General features: G+C 35.4%; 1 protein-coding gene across 1 annotated transcript in view; it reads right to left on the bottom strand.

Annotated features, from left to right (window-relative positions):
- The window catches only part of LOC149794363 (uncharacterized), a 116,804-nt gene that overhangs the window by 32,114 nt on the left and 61,531 nt on the right, over positions 1-23,159 (bottom strand). Inside the window, exons 8-9 of the mRNA XM_089968529.1 lie at positions 21,033-21,173; positions 2,363-2,496 (exon numbers count right to left, since the gene is read on the bottom strand). Coding sequence (XP_089824655.1) covers positions 2,363-2,496; positions 21,033-21,173 — 275 coding nt within the window. The remainder of the gene's footprint in view (positions 1-2,362; positions 2,497-21,032; positions 21,174-23,159) is intronic.

Consider the following 23,159-nt stretch of genomic DNA (forward strand, 5'->3'; position numbering starts at 1 on the left):
GCCCTTGCAATCACCTGGGCTTGTTAACGCTTCAGTAGCTATTTAATTGGATCACAATTCAAACTTGAAACTGACCATAAGCCATTAGTACCACTAATGAGCACAAAAATCTTGGGAGATTTACCCCCTAGATATCAACGCTTTAGAATGCATTTGATGAGATTCAACTTTTGTATAGTTCATGTTGCTGGCAAAATCTATTAACTGCTGATGCTCTATCCAGAGCACCTTTAACTTATTACTCTGAGATTGACAGAGAATTTCAGGCTGAAACAAACGCCTAAATTGATTTCGTAGTTAGTAATTTGCCTGCATCAAATACTCGACTTGAACAAATAAAGTCTGAATATCGAAATGATTCGATTTGCAAACAACTTGTACAATTCTGTGAAACGGGGTGGCCAGAGAAATCCGCTATTGACGGAAAACTTCAATCGTACTGGGCAGATAGAGGTGAATTTACAATTCAAAATGGTCTTTTAATGAAAGGTACACGCCTGGTCGTACCAGAATCACTTCAAAGATAAATCCTAGAGAGAATTCACGATGGTCACCAAGGCATAGTTAAATGCCAACAACGCGCCAAAACGTCAGTTTGGTGGAAAGGACCAAGTACTCAGCTAGAACACTTGGTAAAGTCTTACCAAAATTGCATCGAAAACTCACGAGATCAAGCTGAACCAATGATATCAAATGAATTTCCAAGTCGACCCTGGCAAAGAGTCGCTTCAGACTTGTCTGAACTGAATGGTCAAACATATCTCTTGGTCATTGATTATTTCTCACGATACATCGAAATAGCAAAATTGCAAGGCACAGGTTCAAAGGCAATTGTCAATCGTCTCAAATCAATCTTTGCGCAACACGGTATACCAGAAGTTTTAGTTTCAGATAATGGTCCGCAATACACATCCGCAATACTTAAAGAATTTGCGATAAGTTATGGATTCAGACATATTACAAGTAGTCTAAAATATCCACAGAGCAATGGTCTCGCCGAAAAGGCTGTTCAAACAATTAAAAGAATGCTTAAAAAAGCAAACGATCCTTGCATAGCTCTTTTGACATATCGCGCAATACCATTACCAAATGGATACAGCCCTGCTGAATTACTGATGGGAAGAAAATTACAAACTACTTTGCCAATGGCACCAAACAACGTGGAGCCGAAATGGTCAGTCTTAATGAAACTGAAGAAATCGGAAAACTATCAAAAGCAAACTCAAAAGAGAAATTATGATCGTCGACATCGCGCCCGAAATAAATAAAAACTTCAGGTAGGGAATAAACTATGGATTAAAGATCATTTTTCTTCAGGAATTATTAAATATGAGGCATCTACACCTCGTTCATACATGGTAGCAACTGACGAGGGAAAGATACGGCGTAATAGGAGAAATTTAATTCTCATGCCTACCACATTATCGGAGCCTCTCAAAGTGACTGCTTCAGACTCTGATACTTTGAGTGACTATGATGAAAGCAAAGCAGTGCCAACCAGTCAAAACGGATTTCACACGTTCGGGAAGATTGTCGAAACCACCTGAGAGACTGAACTTGTAAAAAATTAAGCTGATGTAGCTTGTTTAGAAATGCTGTCATCAGATCACGCTTCGTTTTAATGTAAACTTCTCAGGAAGGGAGATGTAATGTAAGCCTTAATCTAATTAGCTTTGAAATATCACTTGACAGTAAAAGTAATCAGATATCCCACACTGGACTAGAACTGATACACACCAACAGCTGGTTTATGTTATACATTCACTAGGGTTTAAGTTCCATGGGAAATATACGCTCAGGGCAGACTTTACTCCCCTTCCAAGCTGTATTGATGTCTTGTATTTAATGAATACTATAGAACGACTTCTGCAGTTATTCTTCAATAACAAATAACATTACACATGCATACCTTCATTGACGGTTTGGATTGATAGGATAGGGATGGCATGACATATCAGCACACAAAAGATTATATCATACAGCGGAAAATGGAGAAAAGTAAATTAATATGAGACATACAATGGCGAATATGAGTGTAGCATGCTAATTACAGGGACACTGTGATTCGTAGATTGATAGATAGACAAGTAAATTAAAATTATTCTGTTAAATATTACTTTATTTTCTTATTTTAAATCAAATATTCTTTTCTATTTCTATAATTGAAAATAAAAATGCGTTTGATATCAGAATTAAAGCAGTGTATTCAGTATAAACGAAGTATTATTTAAAATAGAAACCACTTAGCTTAAAATGTCTTACTTTTTCTTCATATCTATCATGACGGATGATAGTACTAAATTTAGAATTACTGAAGTCTGAGGATACATATTATTTTTTTAAATATAAATTATATACAAACCTCATACTTGTCCAATGGAATATCCCCAACGTTCCTGTATATTATTCCCATATGAAGACACACAATGCCTCTTTCTGGTGTTTGCACTGGATTTATTTGGATCTCAAACAGCAATACATCATTTTCATTCTCATCTAAAGAAATAAAAGAGATAATATATACCAGTGAACATAACGAAATAACTGCAATACAATAATTGCAAAAGTCACATTTACCCAATTATTTTATGATCTCTTAATATGTCTGATATTCAAAGAGGATATCTGTAAGCGTACAATTATTGTAATATATCATAAATGTATCTCTGTTGTATATTTACCATATCAATCTGAGTTGGAAAGAAGATAACATATAGTAATTTATTTTATTACATGTTTTTATATCAATGAAGCAACTATATTGTGATTAGATCACCAATTGTTAACAGTTAAAATAGATAGCTTGTACTAAAGCTAAGACAAATGTCCGATAGCTGATGCTATGGAGACGAATTTTGTATTCTAATGGAATTTTATATAAAATGACACTTAACTTGAAGCGAATGTTCATTGATTGATTGATAATCGTTTTACAGTGCACCAGACCTCTCAGGCTTTATAATATCATACAAAATGTTAGATCATAAGTAATTTAAGTAGGAAAAGTAGTTCAATGTCAACTAGCGATAAAAAGGATAAAAACTAAATGATGATTTATTTATTTATTTATTTATTTATTTATTTATTGTAGTTTCCCGGAATGCCACCAATGTAAGACTATATAGTGCAAGTCATAGATTGTATGATCAATAATTTATGTATGAAAATATATATCATTATCACTGAGGACAAATGATAATTAGGTAATATAAGATAATTTAGTTTAAATTTCAGAGAATGTTTGTTAAAATACTCAGGGAAATCGCCTGTACATAACCTATATTTTATAGTAAATGTTACCTTTAAGACATATTTACTGTATTAATCAGTTGCTTCACGCACTGAACTTTGTAGTAGCGATCGCGTGTAGGTTGGAGATCAAAACAATTTATTAGAACGTGATTCGCGGTAGCAGCAGAGAGGGTGAACCGACCACTTGGTTGAAATATAATTTGCTTAAAACAAAACATCATGCCAAAAAAAAGTAAGGTCACAAACATCTTAGAGGTTATTTTATTATGTAACTGTTTATTTTTCTTCGTATGTACTTTGTTTACAATATATGAGGTCCCGCCTTCTCTGCTGCTATTAATTAAAAATTATCATATCAATAATGCCACCAGCTAAGGAATCTCACATCGCTAGATTAGCTCGAGAGAGACTAAAAGCAATCAAAACATTTCTTCCTGTTCGTGATTCTGTTAGACAAAAATTGCAAGAACGTCAAGAAGCCCAAGTTGAATTTGCAGAAGGCACAGAACAGTTATTTAAACCGGTTACAAAAATTACTGAAAGAGGTGCAACAGCTACTGAAGGTCTACTTCCACCAGTAAAACAAACCGCTGAGCAAACTGAAAAAAATAGCAGCGAAAACTAAGAAAACAAAAACGTTTTTTACGAGATCTTCCTACTGAAATAGCTGCAGCTCAACCTCCACCCGCCGAAGGTATTGGTAAAGTTCGTACTGAAATCGCCGACGAGAAAAAAGAACTTGCGCCTAAACCTAAATCAATAAAAGAAAATATTGAACTGATTGCACGATTTAGGGAAGGTTTTGTCGAAGATATTAGAAATACTAAAAGAGAAAAATTACCTGAAAAATATTAATTAGTGTATTTAATAAATCCAGTATTTTAAAACCCGGTCATGAAAAAGTAAACGATGATAATCTTATCAAGTGGATATATCGTATATATAAAAACAAAAAACAAGCCAGAAATGATGATTTGGAATACATAGGTCTTTTTGAAGAAGTACAAAGACTTTATGACGAGACACTGAAACAAGCAAGACAACAACAATCTTCTCCACCGCAATCATCCAAGCAAGAGCCTTCCTATCAGCTTCCTCCACCTCTGCAACAGATAGAACAACAACAGTCTTCTTCACCGCAGCAAAGGTTGATGTCGGAACTTGAAAAGTATGTAAAGCTACTTAAAAAAATCAGAGTATAAAGATCACCTTTAAAACTATTTGAGAAAAAAACGGAAATAACAAGTGAGGAAGAAGGAGCTACTGGAAGTGGCCTAGGAAGCGATCTCACTGATTGTCCTAGCAATATTATTTTCGACGTAGAACGATTAGAAATACTGATTGAAGGAAAATGTGCTGGAAATAATTCTCGAGAAATTGTTAATGAAATATTTGATATTTGTCGAAGATTATTTACTGGCGGTATTATGGATCGCAGCATTTATCGTTCCCTTATTGATAAAATTGCTGATGATTATGACAGCGACTAAACAATTAATTAATCAGTATATAAAAATGATTATACACACTGCTCAACGTGGACCGATCATGGTCAGGGTAGTAAATTCATGACTGCCAAATTACAAAACAATTTACGGAGATGGACCTGGTGATGTTGTTCAAGGTCTATTTAGAAGGATGACTCCAAAAGCAATACCGATTGCAAAACAATTATCTATGAAGGCTATTGAGGCTGTTCGTGATAAAATTCCTGGCGCTATTGATAATCTTGCCAGTAAAGCGTTCTCGACAGTAAAGGACAGACTATCTCGATTAGTACGAAGAAAACCGCAGCAACCAGTGAAACTGGCCGGCACTGAAGTTATGCCCGCAAATGTCAGTAAAATAATAAATCAAGCCGCAAATCAAAAACTCGCGAAATTATCTGAAGAAGCAGAAAAAATGTAGCTTCAAGTTTAATAGCAGGAAGCGGTCTTCGTGTCCTTGGCATGTCAAGGCGATAATGATTTAGATCATGGCAATTATAATAAAATGTTCAAACGTGTATCCGATCTGGCGTTTGATATAGACGCGCCAGTTCTCAAAGATGAATCGACACGAGATTATCAATTTTATTCCTACAACATACGACAACCAAATCAACATGGTCGAATCGAATTACAAGCTCAGGATACAAGTAGATATTTCTTACCCTCCGAAGCGTTTATTGAAGTAGAAGGTGAAATTATAAAAGAAGATGATACTGAGTACGGAGGTGATGTTAGAATCGGTTTTGTCAACAACGGTTTTATGGCGTTGTTTGACAGTGCAACATACATGATTGATGGAAGAAATATTGAATCGATTCAACAAAACGTTGATGTTGCCACAGCGATAATAGGTCTAGCAAGACATTCAGATGATTATACAAGATCAGCCAGTCCGACAATGATGTTCGCCAAAGACACTTCTGATCACCCAGATCACAGACAGTATAGTATAAGACGACCAAGAAATTTTGCCAATAACGCTGATGCTGATGTGTGGCCAGTTGTTTATGATGCTAATCCAGAGTTCAACTTAGGATTTTCATCACGACGATCGATGTTAAGAGGTAATCGCAGAAGATTTTCATGCGCGATTCCATTATCCCATATCTTTGGATTTTGCAGGATTGTTAGAAAAGTTATCTTCGGGGCTAGACATACAATTGCACTGGTAAGAAAAGCTACCGACGATGATGTACTCTGGAGACCTGTTGGTGATCCTGGTAAAGTAATACTGACAAAACTTTCATTGTGGATGCCAGTAATGACTCCATCAATTGCTGAGGAAAAAAAATTACTCTCTTTTATGGACTCTGGCGGTAAGTCATTGTTATCATGGCTGACAGTGACCACAGACAGTATCCAAAGTTCTGTTAATGGTTTATTTACATGGCATATAGCTTCACAGCAGGGTGTTTCCGCACCACGACATATATTTGTTGCTTTTCAGGATCTTACGCAAATGAATTTACAAACAAGTAGTCATATAATGTTTGACAAACTTGGAGTTAATGAAGTTTCTTTGCGGATAAATGGACATCAAGAACCAGCTGAAGATATATTGTTAAACATTGATCAAAATCACGTAGCGTGTGCATATCATCGTTTGATGTCATTTATGGGACGTGATCAAAATATAGATACTGGTCTACAAATGTCACAACTAGATTTTACAACATTATATCCGATTTATTACTTTTCATTGGAACATCTTGATTTATCTAGACAATCTGTCGTTGATATTCATTTTCGAGCTCAGGTAACACAACCTCCTATTGCCACAGCTGGTCCACCAGTTGTTCATGGTGCTTACAGAGCAGTTGCTGTTATATTTAGCGACAAATCAACGTTGCTTGAGGGAGATGGTGGACGAATGAGAGTTATTGATGCACCAGTGGACAATCTTTAATCGTGTTATTTAAAAAGACTAGTATTATCATAAAATGCCATATCATCACGTTAGTGTCAGTCTGACTCCTGGTCAGATTAAAAACCTTCAATCAAATTCAACAAAAAACTGCGGAATGAAAATATCACTAAAGCGAGATCAGATCACGGGTGGTCAGAATAAAGTATCACTATCAGAACGTCAACTTAAACATTTCAACAGCGCTAAACAATCAAAAACAGGCGTCAAACTTAATCTCTCTGCGGGTGCGATTAAAGACTCAATTAAAACAGGTGGTATTTTTCCACTTCTCGCGTCTATTTCAGCATTAATTGCCGCAGCCGCACCTGCCGTAGCAAAAGCAGCCGCATTAGGTGCTGTTGGAACCGCTGCTGGAATGGCATTAAAGAAAGCAACAGGGCGAGGATTATAAAAAGAGGACTGGGTCTAAGATTACCAGGATCTCATCGCGGAAGAGGTCTGAGGCTTCCAGGAACACTTCGTTTTCGTTAATTATTTCAGCATCAAATTTCGATTTACTTGGTGCTGATAAACAACTAAAAATAAAAGCCTTCAGAGGTGTTTTTATGCGAGATCAATTGCCGGACCGAACAAACAGCGCTGACACGGGTATTATTAATCTTGATGATAATTCAGGACCCGGTACTCATTGGACCGCATACACAATTGATCCACGTGGAATCGTTTATTTCGATTCGTACGGTTAGCTCCACCTCTTGAGTTTATCAAGTATGTCGCGCCACTTCACGCAGAGGTTTGGTATTCAACGCTACCAACACAAACAATGACAGATCCGCCAATATGCGGCAGTGAAGTAATTAATGTACTTGACGCCATATTAAAGTCGGGCAAACCACCGCATAATGTCGTGCATGATTATACAAGTAACCGCTTCGTTTTAAACAACCCTTAAAGATAATAATGGTTCATATTTACGGAAGATCTTCTTCTATCAAGGACAAAAAAAAAGATGATATTGATTTGTCGAAGTACGCAACTAAAGATGAACTTCCTGATATTATGAACCTGGCTGGAGTTGACCGAGATGAAGTTGTTGTTTTTCAGGTCCGATACGGAAAACTAAAAACGAGCAACATCAAATGGAATGATGTAGTTCGACGAGTACTCGGTGCGGTCACGGATAACATTCCAGTATTTACTGAGGGCGGTAAAATCAGAGACTCAAGTATATCATTTGAAACCATCAGAGATGAAATCACAAAAAGTGTTGCTAATCGCTTAAAAAACACCGGTGACACAATGATAGGTGAACTCAACATGAACGCAAATAAAATAGTAGTGTTAAGAGATCCAACATCCGACGAAGATGCCGCGACGAAAAAATATGTGGACGTCGGCCACAGCACCGTTGACGGTAAATTATCCACGTTGCGGGCTGAGTATGACGTGGGCTACAGCACCGTAGATGGTAAATTATCTACGTTGCGGACCGGGTATGATGTGCACGTAGGCGCTTTTGCAGGATTTCGCTAAAAGTTTCAAACAACCGATGAGACCATAGATAAATTTTTCGGCACTCCGCTCACCGTTGACATAAAACTTTCTGAGATCAAAACTAACCTGGACACAACTAAAAAAACCAATCGAAGATGTCGTAAGTGGAATTCCTGATATCGTTAACAAAATTAGTCTGATTAAAATATCGGCGGGAGTAACTCCCTGGCATATTAACAACATAGTATACACATTATCATCCGGGTTCGTAACATGGTCACAGCAAAAGAAAACTCTCAATTATACCGCAACAGTCACTGATGTGTACAGGCTGTGTGTTCAGCGCTGCAAAATTCGAGATATTTTCAACGTATCTATGGCTTCATTTAACTGATAAGTTTTCTGGAGTTGTGTCTATCATATTAAACAAGGGAACTAAAGAAATATTTATTCTGGAAACGGCTAATAAGAAATAAACCGCAGCATCTTTCTGGTGGTGTCTAGAATTTGTAGCTGAAACACCTCAATTGTTTACTGCATAAAATATAATGGACGTTCAAAAGTTCAGGTACAATCAAGCACGTGAATGGCAAACAAACTTAAAAGATCGAGTTGAACAATACACAATAAAAGTAAAGAAATATCGACGACGACTTGTTATCGTCGACGTAATCGTTTTTTCAGCATCCGCTGTTGTTGCGTCCACCGGCGTATTATTATCAACGATAACAATGATGGCGCCAGTAGCCGTAACAATCTGTATTTCAGCTACAACAACAATTTCAGGTGTGCTCAATATCATTGTAAAAAAATATGCACCTGCATGAATGAAAAATTATCCGATTACATGATAAAGTTGTACAGAGCGACGGTATCATACTCAAAGTTATCGTCGTTGTTATCAAAGAACCTTAATAATGGAAAAATATCAGATTTTGAGTTTACAAAAATGATTAAAATATATCATGATGGTGCTGGTATTAAAAATACAAATATATTAAATGATGGCATCACTAGAGCTACTCCAGCAGATCGTGACAAACACAACTCCACCAAAAACAACGATGATCTCAGTAAGTTCGACTAATCCTGAATTTAACGTCAGGTTTCCAACTACGATTCCAGTGAAAGAAATCGCACTCGCACAATTACGAGTATATAACAGTTGGCCAAATATCAGATCGAGGTCATTTAATGGTACACCAGCAAATAATTCGTTTGTGTTTGCTAATAAGAACAAACCCGATGGAACTCCCGATTGGCAGGTTGTTGGAATACCAACTGGCAGTTATGAGATTGAACAAATCAACGATGAATTTGCACGCAGAATTAAAACAATAACCGGAAAAGAAGCAAAAATATCAATAAACGTTAATGAGCCGAAGCTATCTTCTACGGTTGAGATACATTCACCTGATTATGTCGTTGATATTTATCAAATATCGATAAGATCCGTACTAGGTTGGCCTGAAATCCCGCCAGAATATCATGGACCACCAGAACCACGTCGGGATGATTTTATTACAGATGAAAAAAGTTTATAACAGTTCCAACATATAGAGAGAATATTCCATGGAATGGAGCAGGTGTGTATAAGCTTTATGCTTTTAGTGGTGAAATAAGATATTTAGAAGTTTATGAAATGTATTCCGGCCCTATTAATTCTGAGGTCAAACAATCAATCGACAGTATACAAAATTTGTTTTAGTCGTTATCGCAACATTATAATGATGATATAAAACAACAAATCATTGAGTCAATAAAACATCTAAATCAATTGGAATCAGATCATAATTATGTTAATGAAACTTTCACTAAGGAAGTGCTTATCCATGCTGTTTTCCCCTTTCCCCGCCCTAGAAAACCATTTATCAATTATTATAGAATAACAGAAAAGGAATATGAACGGAAAGATTTTGATTTTTTTGTGCCAGTATTTAAAATCGGCGAACTAAAAATATTATTGATACAAATTTTCCTAAAATCATCGAATGATGGAGAAAAATAGCACCACCTCCGGTTATTTTAAGACATGATAACGATCCATACGGAGGTCGACGCCACGTTTCACCAGGAATCGATAATATAACCTCAACGATCGCGGTTAATCTAGTTTGTGACGTAGTCGATGGTAGCTATCAAATAGATCTTGGAAAGTCGAATCAGGCTCAACAAGGATATATTTTATATACGTTCACAAGTTCCCCCTGGAAGTTTAATCGTGCAAGAATCAACTAATCCTGTACATCTGCGGTGTCATAATGATATGTTAACACGAATAAATTTTAAGTTCACAGACCACCTTGGACGTTCAAATGACCTGCGTGGGGAAGAATTAATTGTGAATCTGTATGTAAGATCCTAAGGATTTCTGTCTTAAGACTTTTATCAGAAATATTTTATTACTATTCTGAAATATTTTATTCATTCAGAAATATTTTATTTATTCAGAAATTGATGGGGTGGTTACTACTCAAATCGATCTGTTCGTTAATTCTGATGGGGTGGTTGGTACTCAAATCGATCAGATTTTATGATAAAATTATATTTCAGAATAATAATAAAATATTTCAGAATAAAAAATATTTAAGAATAATAAAATATTTCAGAATAAAAAAATATTTCAGAATAATAAAATATATTTCAGAATATAAAAATTTTTAGAATAATAAAAATATTTCAAAATAAAAAAATATTTCAGAATAATAAAATATATTTCAGAATAAATAAAAATGGCGTCACCTCAGGCCTGTGTGTCTCCATGGGATCCTTTGTTTGAGACTTTTGTCTTTGTTTGAGACTTTGTCTTGTTGAGACCTTTCTTATCGTCTTCTCGGCATCCCATGATCGTTTCCTTTTGGCCACATTCTTTCTGAATGTTCTTGTGAGGTACCCCCGATGAGACTTAGAGCTTATGCATCCACGCTACTGTTTATTCTGGGGCCTTCTTCATGTACACCCCCCAGGATAAAACCCGGGGTCAATGCAAAAGCGCACTCACACACGGGCTGCTGGCACCCCCACTTTATACAGGAAAAACCCTAAAAATCGGTACTGTCGACAATATGCCCGTTACGAGATTCGAACCGCTGACATTTTGGCTGAGAATCAGCTGCTCTACCAACTGCGCCATGGTTCCAATCTACTTGTATATGTTTCAGAAATAATTATATAGTTAGCCATCACTGAAGAAATCAGTATTAAGTATTTTTTCCCCAATACAACTGTCTGAACACAGAAATACGCCATATAAACGTATTTCTGCTGAACAAGTCAGATTAGTTATTTTCGGGATAATATATATACCTGAAAACGATTCGAAAAACGTTCTGGCTACTTGCTATTTATTTTATTAATTAATATCGCAGAAGAAAATATAAATGAACCAGGAAACCAAACGAATTTAATAAAATAAAAAATATTGTTTCTTAAAAATATATTGTTTGTGCTTAACTTTTTTTTTACATGAACCATAATGACACTCATTTTATATAAAATAAATGAGATAACTGATACTCTTCCTGTAAGCCAACGGAAAATATAACTGATCTTCTTCCCGTAAACCACTCTCTCGCATAATCAAAATTAAATGAATACGGTTTGTCTAATTAACGGTTTCTCAACTGACTTTACAAACAACATTTACAAGTTTATATTTATGTACAACAATTTTCCGTTTGCACAGAATATTTATCTGCGAGTGTCTTGATCAAAGGGAAGTGATTTTATTACGCGCGTATCATCAACAGAATTATGTCCCTTCGCTCAGGAAGTAGTATGCGAGTGAAATGCGGACCCAAAAATTAAATAATAGTTAATAAATATAATTTGAGGTAATTTATCTCCATTATTGATATTGCAAGGTGAATTTCTGTTCATATTTTTTTGAGAATGCAGATTTAGTCATATTTTCTGCGACGTATTGTACCACCTGCGGGTAAACATCAAAACACTTTGCAGCTGAATTCATTGAATTCATTGATTGAAAAATACTCTCTTCGCCAGTCTCTGTGTTGAAGGAATTAATCATCCTCTTTCCGGTTGTTTTACATCTCCCAATATTACCACGTGTAGAATTCTTGCGTTGTGTAACAGCCTGAAGATTGGATAAATTATTGTCGGTTTTCACACCGTTGATGTGATCGATCACAAGACCATCTTTGATCACTCCGAAGAAACACTCGTATGTGAAACGATGACAGTAATATATTTTTTCCCAACATTAAATCTAAGATAACCAGTATTATTAACAGTATCAACTGGTTTTTTCAACCGACAGTGTCTAATCACACCATCACGATTTGATTCGTAGTTTGTCATTGTATGATGCTTTACAAACTCTTGGCTCATTTATATAATAATATTATTTGTTTAAGTCATAATTTGTCTGAAAACTTATTTAGATAGTCCTCTACGGATTTTATAGCTCCATCCATGACATTATTTTTTTATCATAATATCTTTTAAGTTCTCTGTATCGCTTACTACCGCAACGCGCATACAACTGTGTTTAACTTCGTACTCCAACACCACATCGCAGACACGGTATTGGTCCTAAGCTTCCACCACGAACGCTCTGCAAGTGTTGTCCGCAAAATTCTTTTTTACAGGATTTATTGCAGGGGTTTAATAAACCGATCATCATCCATTTGCATCGAGACATTGTATACATAGTATTTCAATTTAAATACTTGTTTCAAATATAATATGAACGAGTTCGATAGACTATCCGAAATCAAGCCCTGGAAAACATATAAATTTAATCTGGACAGGATATCTCCTGACCTACCGATGCGAGATCTGGTTGATCAAAAAAATAAAAGCTTAATTAATAAAATTCACGGCGTCAAGAAAGAATTTCGCACAGATGGCGCATATCATGTCTGGTCAACGTTTAAGATTATACATAACGGTATCATAAATGCTACGATGAATGACAAACGAGCGGGAACTATCATTAACCAACTTGATAATCGAAAATATCTTTTCAGAATAAAATTTGTCGTGCTAACAGAAACAGGTAATTGGATTATCCGTGACAAATATAATCCTGTACACCATGGTGAAAAAGTTTCCATATTGAGTAAAAATTCCAAACCGTTTTTTGAGCGAGCATATCCTGTGACCGCGGTTATTTATGGAATCTATCCGATAAATGAAAAACCCAGCGTTGATAATCTGAAACCGATGAAATTTTCAAAAATAAACTGTGTAGCCGAACGAGTAACAGAACATTTTACCGTTTCGACTCGTGGAAACGGTCTAACGTATAAAAGACGTAAAATAATAAACGAGTGGGGAGAAATGGTTAAAGATTGCGGGGCGTCTATCAAACATGTCGCTGAACTAGGGAAAAAATTAAAATTCCCAATAATAGTAAGAACAATAACAGGAGAGATTTTGTATGAATCAAAATATAAATCAAAAGGAGCTTCGATCGAGATTATTGATCATAACGCGCACGCGTGGACTAACGCAGTAACAATATTTCCACGAAATCTAACTTTTACCCCCCAGATAACATGTTTGATTTTATTAACGAAATAAGTAAAAACGATCCTGTGTCAGTATGGTTATTTCAGAGTTCTGAAAACGATGATGAATTGGAAAGAATTTGTAAGGAAAAAAAAAGTAAATTTGATCAGTTTGTAAGACCGAATGGCGTTATTTATCGAACAGATCTTTTTCACACAAAAATGAAAAACCTTCCGCTGCAATATACTGATGATACTGACGAACTATTGAGCAACTGTTTCATTGTTCCGTCAGTTGCGGCTCGTTTTCCTAAAAAGAAAAATTCGTGGAAACCAACTAGATTTGATTTTCTCAATGACATAATATCGAGTTGTGTCGAATACGGACACGGCGGACTACGGAATACTAAATACGATTATAACGATCAGCGAAGCAATTATATCATATCGGAAACAAACCGAAGTTTGGTTACAACAACAAAAGGAATATTCTGATGATGAAAACCCGGATAAAACCGATTATGAGAATAAAATTACGAAGGATCTTGCTGGAAAAATAATTGGCAAGTTCACCCAAGGAGGATCATATGATCATAAACGACATAGTACAAGATTGATTATGGACGATGCTGAGTTAGATTTTATAATCGCTTATACAGCAGCTTTCTTGTCAAATGGAATTAAATTAGGTAAAATTGTGAGTTATATGAATGGTGAGTCAACGCAGTTTACTCATTTAAGATCATCAATGTTAGCGTACGTTTCGATAAATCTATTATCGATGATAAACAGAATTTCTAAGTTTGCTGTCAGAGTCGCTACGGACTCGTTTTATATCAATAAAAATATTCAGGATTGTTAGAAAAATTAAATATAGACACTTGTGCATCGTGGGGTTCGTGGAGAATAAAAAAGGAAACTATACTCGATTATTCCGAATCCGCTGATGTTGCGGTTAAGGATATTTACTTTAAAAAAACATCAGACATTAAAACTATCGTCTGCACCATCGGTGTACGATCCAATAACCAGACACAAGACCGTTTATCTAAACGGATAGGGAGGGTCTGGTAAAACAACTCGAGCGATCGAACTAATTCAGAAATTAAATATGATCGTGCTGACACCTACACACAGACTCGCGCGAGAGATGACATAACGAGGAGTACAATCATATACCTATCACAGCTTCTTCCGATGGAAGGGTGATGCATGGACTTCTTCGAGGATGGGATAAAAATATATTCCAAGGATTATCGTTTGGGATTAAATATGCACTGTACCGCTAGAAACATTAAAAACATTTCTTGATTGGTTATTAACAAGAAATACAGCTGGGGTCATGTGGGGCGATCACGGTCAACCACCACCGTTTGTTGGACCATCTCCACATGACTGGTTAAAAAAATTCGTTGATTATTACGAGGAAATAAATTATGATCATAGAGCACTTGATACAGAATTAAAACAGTTTAAAAAATTATTCAGACTACAACCGAATAAAATTCAATGTGAAGTAATGCGTGGGACAATTTCAGAAACCTCTATGAACGACTTTTTACAAACGTGGAGACCAAACGATTTGATAGTTGCAAGTAGAAAGATAGTCAGAGACACACTTCAGCAGTGGTTGTTTCAGTTACATAAAGAAAAATTTCCAACGTTGCCAGTTCCGTTATGTTATCGACCAGCAGATACACGGCGGCAGAATATTGATGTTGGTATACCAGGACAGACCGAGAAACAGAATTTAGTATTAAATGATATTGTAACATTTGATGTCAATGTTGTTGAAGATGAGCTAAAAATGAACAAATCTCCATGGACACTAGGGTATGCGATGACGATTCACTCATCTCATGGATTAACCATCTCTTATACAGTTGTTTGGATTGTCGATGATCGTATCGTGTGGTCAAATTTAGTTTATCTCGCAGTGTCTCGAGTCAGAAGAATATCTCAACTACGAAGGATTATCATGTACGTGTCAGTGATCAATGATGATGACCTCGATGACAACGATATAATAAGAAAAAAATTAGCTGGTTATAAACAAAGTGACAAAATAAATATGATTTTGATCTTGATGTTGAATTTATCAACACTCTGAAACAACAGCAGAATATTCATTTTACAAGTTGTAATTGTATAATGCTGTGGCAGTACTCGAATAATAATCCAAGACAATTTACTGCGGATAGAAAAAATAATCATCTTGGTCATACACGCGAAAATGTGATAATGACCTGTCTTGAAAGTAATCGACGTAGGGGTGCTAGTTAAGTGATTGCGGTGGTAATTGTGCATCCTCAGGAATCACCTGCAATTGTTCACGTGTAAAACCACGTTGAGGAGCAGTTGAATCCAGTCTGTAGATTGCGGGTCTACCAGTAGATCTTACTATGTTTGATATCTTGTGCGTCGTAATACTCCAAATAGGATCAGTCGCTCTTTTTTACCGCCTTCAAGTTCTCAGGGTTCATATAAATATCTTACAGTAATATTACCCAGTACTGGCTGCGCTGAAAAACTACGTCGTTGTATTGGTATATTTATTTTGGTAATTGCGTTAACAGGTTTCATGTTGGTTGTTCGAGTTATTTCATTATTTAATACAGCTATCACACTTAGTAATCTTGCAACCCATCCGCGAGATCTCTTGTCTTGAATGAATTCCTTCGCTTATTGATATCCAAATAACCGCTCAGCAAGTTTTCGATTGAATCGTTCAACAATTGCCTGATCACGCTGAATTGCACTATGTCCTCGTCTGATTTTGACATTATGTCGCTTCATCAACGATGATACTGTACCAAGAAATTCTTTCCCAGGATCAATCTGTAATAGTTGTGGCCATCGTAATGGTCCTCGCTGATAAATTTGTTCAAACGCAGAAGAAACTTCAGATGATGTTTTCGTTGATAATGGTTCTGCATCATTATATCTACTTGCAATATCAACGACAGTTAACGTGTATTTGTATGTTATTTGACGTCTACGTGCTTTATTCGTATCATTAGGTAAAAACAGAATATCAGCCTGATGAACTTCATTAGGAAAACTAACATCGAAATGTGCGTACTGAATTCGTTTCGGTAATTGTAGGTAAATTTGCCATATTGCCTGTCGTGCTAACCACGCTGCGGCGGCAGAACGGGTGACATTTGCTGCATCAGCGAGTTTACTAATTGCTGCTCTACCCCTCCAGTATCCACTTGGACTATAATAAATTGATTCCATTTATAATAATTGATTAATTAATTACCAGCCCCTAACGTCAGTTTACTTTTCATCGCGGATCTTACCAACCAATTAGCTAATTATTCTATGATATTTTTATTTTTTTGGAATTTAACGAATGAATCAACTTCAACTTCACATCTGCAATATGCCTATGTTGTAGATCTTTATTTTTATAAGCCACATCGTGAATGTGAAAAGCTTTATCAATATCATTTATGGGATATTCACCTGGTTTTGGTTGATCCTGATTGTCAAGCCTGATATCAAGTCCAGTACCAGGGCCACAATAATTATATCCTGGTAGATATTTTTCTCCAGGGTATTTAGCCCATGGGGTTCCTGGGAACTTTGACATTAATGTCGCAATATCACCACCGTCTTTTTGGAGTAAAAACGAAAATTTCTTCTTATTACATATTGCACATCTTCCACTGTATGCTATTCTCGTATTTTTTGTTGTAACAGTGGATAGATCATTAGTTGGAGTTTTAGCTCTACAACGTAAACAATATAAACTCATTATTTATAATATGGATATAATTGATTTCTCAGCGACACGAAAACAAGAGCCAGTTAAACACCATCCAGCGCTACCAAATTCCATTAGAATGATAATAATAGGTCCATCTGGATCGGGTAAGACGCAATTATTACTTAATCTGATAATGAGATGGTTAAAGTGGGATAAATTGTATTTAGTAGCTCCGTCAGTTGATGAAAGAGATGCTATGATGTAGTTAAAGATTTTAATGAAAATACAAAATTACTGGACGAAGATAACGATGTTATCGAGTTTATAACCGATATTGATGAAGCACCATCCGTAGTTGATTTAGACGGATTTATTAATAATTTAGTTGTATACGATGATGTGATGCTGGACAAACAATCAAATCCTGCTAGAATATTTTCACGTGGCAGACATAAAAACACTGATGTGATTTATGTTACTCAGTGATACAAGCAAATACCAAAAGTGATCAGAGATAACTAATATTTTAGTTATATTTGATGGAGTCGATATGCATACGTTGCGAAATATTCATCAAACTTGGTGTAGCGGTGGCATGGATATAATTAAATTTAAAAACTTCTTTTCACGAGCGCAAGCTACTCCGTATGGATTTATAACAATAAATTTGCATGATCCTAGAACAAGATATCGTATTGGACTTGATAAAAGTTTTGGATAAATTAACACAATAAATTTGCATGAACGTAGAACAAGATATCGTATTGGACTTGATAAAATGTTTGGATAAATTAATAGCGGCAGAGAGGGCGGGACCTCATATATTGTAAACAAAGTACATACGAAGAAAAAAAACACAATTACATAATAAAATAACCCCTAAGATGTTTGTGACCTTACTTTTATTTTCGTATGATGTTTTGTTTTAAGCAAATTATATTTCAACCAAGTGGTCTGTTCGCCCTCTCTGCTGTTACGGTAAAGAGCTTGCAGCAAGAACTGTAATCGGGATCTTCACCCTTTAATATATAAGAGTGAGTTATACAAATATCACCTATTCTAAATAGTGCATCGACTATCTCGTCCTTAAAGGTCTTACTGTAGGAAGGAGAATATCATCCTAAGAAGGGTTCGACCACATGGAGCTTCTTATTAAAATAATCATTCGATGATGCCAACCACTTAATAAATAAGGATTTGTTTTACACCAGATTTAAAATTAGTGTATGGCATTTTAAAATCAGATGTTGTAAGGAAAGTGCTATTTTGGCAGGACGATCTGCACATTCATTACATTTAATACAGATATGACTAGGTAACCAGCAATATACTATTTTGTGAGGGGCACAAAATTCGGCATGTTTGATCAGACAATTGGTCAATAATTGGTTTTCCAACTTCCTACTGTTTCGTGACTAACGTATTGATACAAAAGTTGGTTGGAGAAGGTGATAGTCATTAAAGGTCTAATGCCCTGATTTTTGCTGAAAATATTGATGCACCATCTGACAAGCGTAGTTTGTAGTGTGATTTCCACTAATGAAGTCTGCAGCAACCATCTCACTATTTTTGAGCAGTCAGAATAAATTCTAGTGTAGTGCTAAATTTTGAAATAAGGTTAGAAAGTTATGAAAAATAGAAGGATTTGTCTCGCATTTCTGTCTTTCATGCAGAGTTAAGTATACTTCATGTTGTTTCAGAAAACAAGGAGTTGATACAGATACAATTCACTTTCAGATTTTTGAAAGCTCATTTTTTGTATCATCAAGGCTATTCTAATAACAATGGTAGGAATGATATTTGGTTTATATTTGTTGATGTTTTGTAATTGGGTTGAAACAAAACACCAAAGCAGGGTTAAAGTTTTTGCAAATTCCATTGTATGATAGTGTACTTAAGTATGTATTAGAACTAAAGAATGTGTAACAATTAGGTTCGACACTTCACGAGAGAACACTTCTATATACTTATTTATTAGGAGGAAGTACCGGATTGAATAGTTTGAAGGTTTGGAGCCACCCTGAGAAAACAGAACAGTTTCGTCTGCATGAATGTCCTCAACGTCGCCAAAGCTATTATGCATAATTATAAAGTCATCATACCCCTTGTACTACCAGCCAATGGTTGAGTATGTTTTTGGATTTTGGCGCCTTAGGTGTTGAGTCATTATTGATAGTTGTCTGTGTGGAGACTTTGTTTTTGGAGTCTGATAAGGAAGAATATATGTTGGTGTTGCGGTATCTGGAAGACATTTGGGCCAGTCTGTCAGTCGTATCATCGGATTTGTCTTTATTATAGTTGAGAAAGCTTATATAACAAAAGAGTCAATGGTATAACTGTGGTGCTCTTGACTAGTTTACTCCGAGTTCTTAATGGAGGGTTCTAAGTGTCTTTTTCATTCGGCATGCAATAATAATAATAATAATAATAATAATAATAATAATAATAATTCTGACTCATAGTCATACTAAATCTATTGAAACATTTAAATGCAGATACTGCTACTACTATTCCATAACAATAATTACATACTACTACAGATAGATGAGAGTCATACATGTATTCCTGGTGTTTACATGCAATGCAACGAGAAAGAAAATTTTGTGGTTATGCGTCGTGGACTATTACGTATTTCAAGAAAATACAGATTACGTGAAATGAAGGTGACGCATTTATATAAAATGCATTATAGTATGCCAGGAGCCGAAGAGCACCTCACAACTAAGTGAAGCAAATGTCAAACACCTGCGTAAGGATTGCACGAATTCGACGTTTTCCTATTTGCTAGGACTTAAAGACAATAATCACTGAAAACTAAAGCTTTCTGAAATGTACCAATAACTCAAATAAGTTTCCTCTAATCAAAGAAATACCTATACATTCACCAGATTCTATTTTCACACTTTTATGGGTTTATTTTCTTGCTTCATATTCACCTGATTTACCAGTATGCTTTTCTAAGGCCTAGATTAGTATTTTATGCCGTGTATTACAAAACATAACCCAAAAGACTAATACACTGAAGTATTCCTATCGGAAATTACTCCATGTTTTTGTGTAAGAATATCGTGAGAAATCCTTATATTTAGAAATTAGATTGGGCCGTTTTACGAAACATATCCAGTCCCCCTTAAAGTTGTATTAACAATGTACATTATGATGCCTGATCCAAGTAACTGCCCAATTGATCAGTTTGAATAATTTCTTCCCAACACCGATTTCCGATAATCAAACAAATAATCCCTAGAATCTAACAAGGTTCAAAGTACCTCGCCATAATTTGTTACCGCATTATCTAGTATACGTTAATGCACTAAATGATGAACCCTTACTTGAAGAAAATTCTTTTCTTTTCCAGTCTGAGTTTAATCACTGTGATGATTATGTCAACCGTCTTTGTAAGGCATTAGCTAAATGGCAAAAACATTGAAGACAATAATATTTGAAACAATTCGCCTAATCATGCTAAAAAGATGTAGAACATGCAATTAGTGTTTGCAGTTCAACAGAAAACTGTTTATTACATTAAGCATCCTAAAAGTCGACTTGGACTATGATTTGTGTTTCCCTGGTCAGGATGATAGTCTTGATTGTTTGATATCTCCGTTTAGGTAAAGATCTCTAATTACGTGTTTAATATGACTGTTGAATACTGATGAGTAGGAAAAGTCAGTTGGCGTTATTTCAAACATCGGTTGGGAAACATAATTTTATATCTGCTTGACAGGAGCATATTTTACCTTTAAGCCAGTTACATCCGAGTTCGTCTCTGTATGCCAACCACATAGCCCTGAGGCAAGCTTCATGTGGATAGAACTCCTCCCCACATGATGTCCTACACTTTGGTTGAGCGCCAATGATGATATCAAGCAGAGCTTGTGCTGGTAAAAAAAATAAAATCTATAGCATGAACAATTTAAAGCTATTAATTTCACTGGACTTTAAATGATATTAATTGTCAGGAGTACAACCAGTTTATCATAATACCGATTGATAATCTCTGAGGGATTGTTTGTACTTGGTGCAGTCGAGAATATATTCAAAACTGAAAGTTTCCAGAATATCCAAAGTTTCAAGACAATATCATCTATTATTTTTTACTCAAATTTAAGAATGGCGGAGATTATTTGTTAGTATATTTCACCTAAAATGACATCTATCCTCTTTTAATTTGTCATCTTATCTCTTTTCGCTGAAGAACATAAGCAGCGAAGCAAACCTCTTTGCATACATAGAGCTTTGGTATCTGGATTTACTTGCACTTGAAATAAATGAGTTCATTCTATTTTAAGGAAACACGATTATAATCACTATTAAATCAACCATACAGTTCAGATGGCTTTGTACAATATAAGCACACCTTTCCCAATTTGAAACTGACATCATAATTTGATGACAATCCTGTTCAATATTTTATAAGTGTTGACAATGGACTCTGCCTTAAGCTCTGTAAACATCTACTAAAGTCAAATATTTATTAGGGAAAGACCATTTCGTTTTCTAAAGTGGGGGGTAAATCCTTCAAAACAGTTGCCTTGTTCTGATTTTTGTATATAAAGAATATTGCATTCCTTATCAGTCTTGAAACAAATTTATAATGTGACAGAAAGAATACAATCACAAACAGGTCAGAAAGAACCTTTTAGTCCAATAAATTAATTGGTCAGTCCCCATAGAGTACACATGCAATCAGAATTGAACTAGTTAAAGCTGTGTATATTCAGCCTCGTGGCTGTGTTATTACTACTTAAGAATTAAGCACGGGGTTCACATTTCAGTGCAAACTAAGTGTTTTCCCTTGTTTCGGTTATTTTTCTAAACAGAAGCGTTTGTCGATTTAGAATTTAATTGTCCATATCTGAGTGAATTAATTTTTCTTTGTATCAGTAGGATACATTTATGCTGTGTACATGTACATGTATATATATATGTATATGTATATATATATATATATATATATATATATATATATATATATATATATATATATATATATATATATATATATATATATATATATATATATATATATATATATATATATATATATATATATATATATACATATTCACTGCTAAGCAAATCTGCAGGCAAAATAAGAAAAAAATAGATTTTATTAGGGATTATAATAGGATTTAATTATGGTTGATTGACTCAGTGTTCTTGCGGTCACAAATCTCTTTTATAAAGTTAATTTTTTTGTAAATTATGTTTCTTCTAAAACAAACCTACCCAATCACATTAAAGACAAGAAAATAATCTCCGTTACCTGCCGAATCCAGTTCTTCACAAAAGAGGCAATATTCACATTTGCTGTCTATATACCTTATAAGCGGAAATATTCATACTCATTATCTCCATAAGACCTCTGCTATGTAGCATCCTTCTCAAGCTGAGCAACACGATAACTCTGGGAACAAGCACTGGCGAGGAGATTGAGAGAGTTTCATCATGATATTTTGAGACTTACAGTGTGCCAAGTGTGGCATCATCCTTCCCAGCATTCACCAGGAGCAAAAAGGCGTTTCATTGCTTCCCGACATTACTCTTTATACTTCAAGAAATGCCTGAGGACAACGACAAAGTCTTGTATGGTCTCTTCTCTCAACGTACCGATCAAAGACAGACAGAGCATATGATGAGTCTGATTTCCAACTGACGGCGGCCTATTATTTTGGGCTACAAAGCATTTTGTCGTTAATAGGACTACGGAACCATCCAATCTGAACTGGAAATCGTTTGGAGCCATTGAGAGTATATGCAACTCGCTCACCTTGAATGCTAAGGCTACCAGAAAGCATGTACTGTTTGATAGTAGACTTAGCGAGGTTCTGGCCAAAGGTTTCAATTATGTTCAACGTCAGAAC

This window comes from Sinohyriopsis cumingii, chromosome 8 (assembly GCF_028554795.1).
Source record: "Sinohyriopsis cumingii isolate HCF-2022 chromosome 8, ASM2855479v2, whole genome shotgun sequence".
In the NCBI taxonomy this organism is placed as follows: Eukaryota; Metazoa; Mollusca; class Bivalvia; order Unionida; family Unionidae; genus Sinohyriopsis; species Sinohyriopsis cumingii.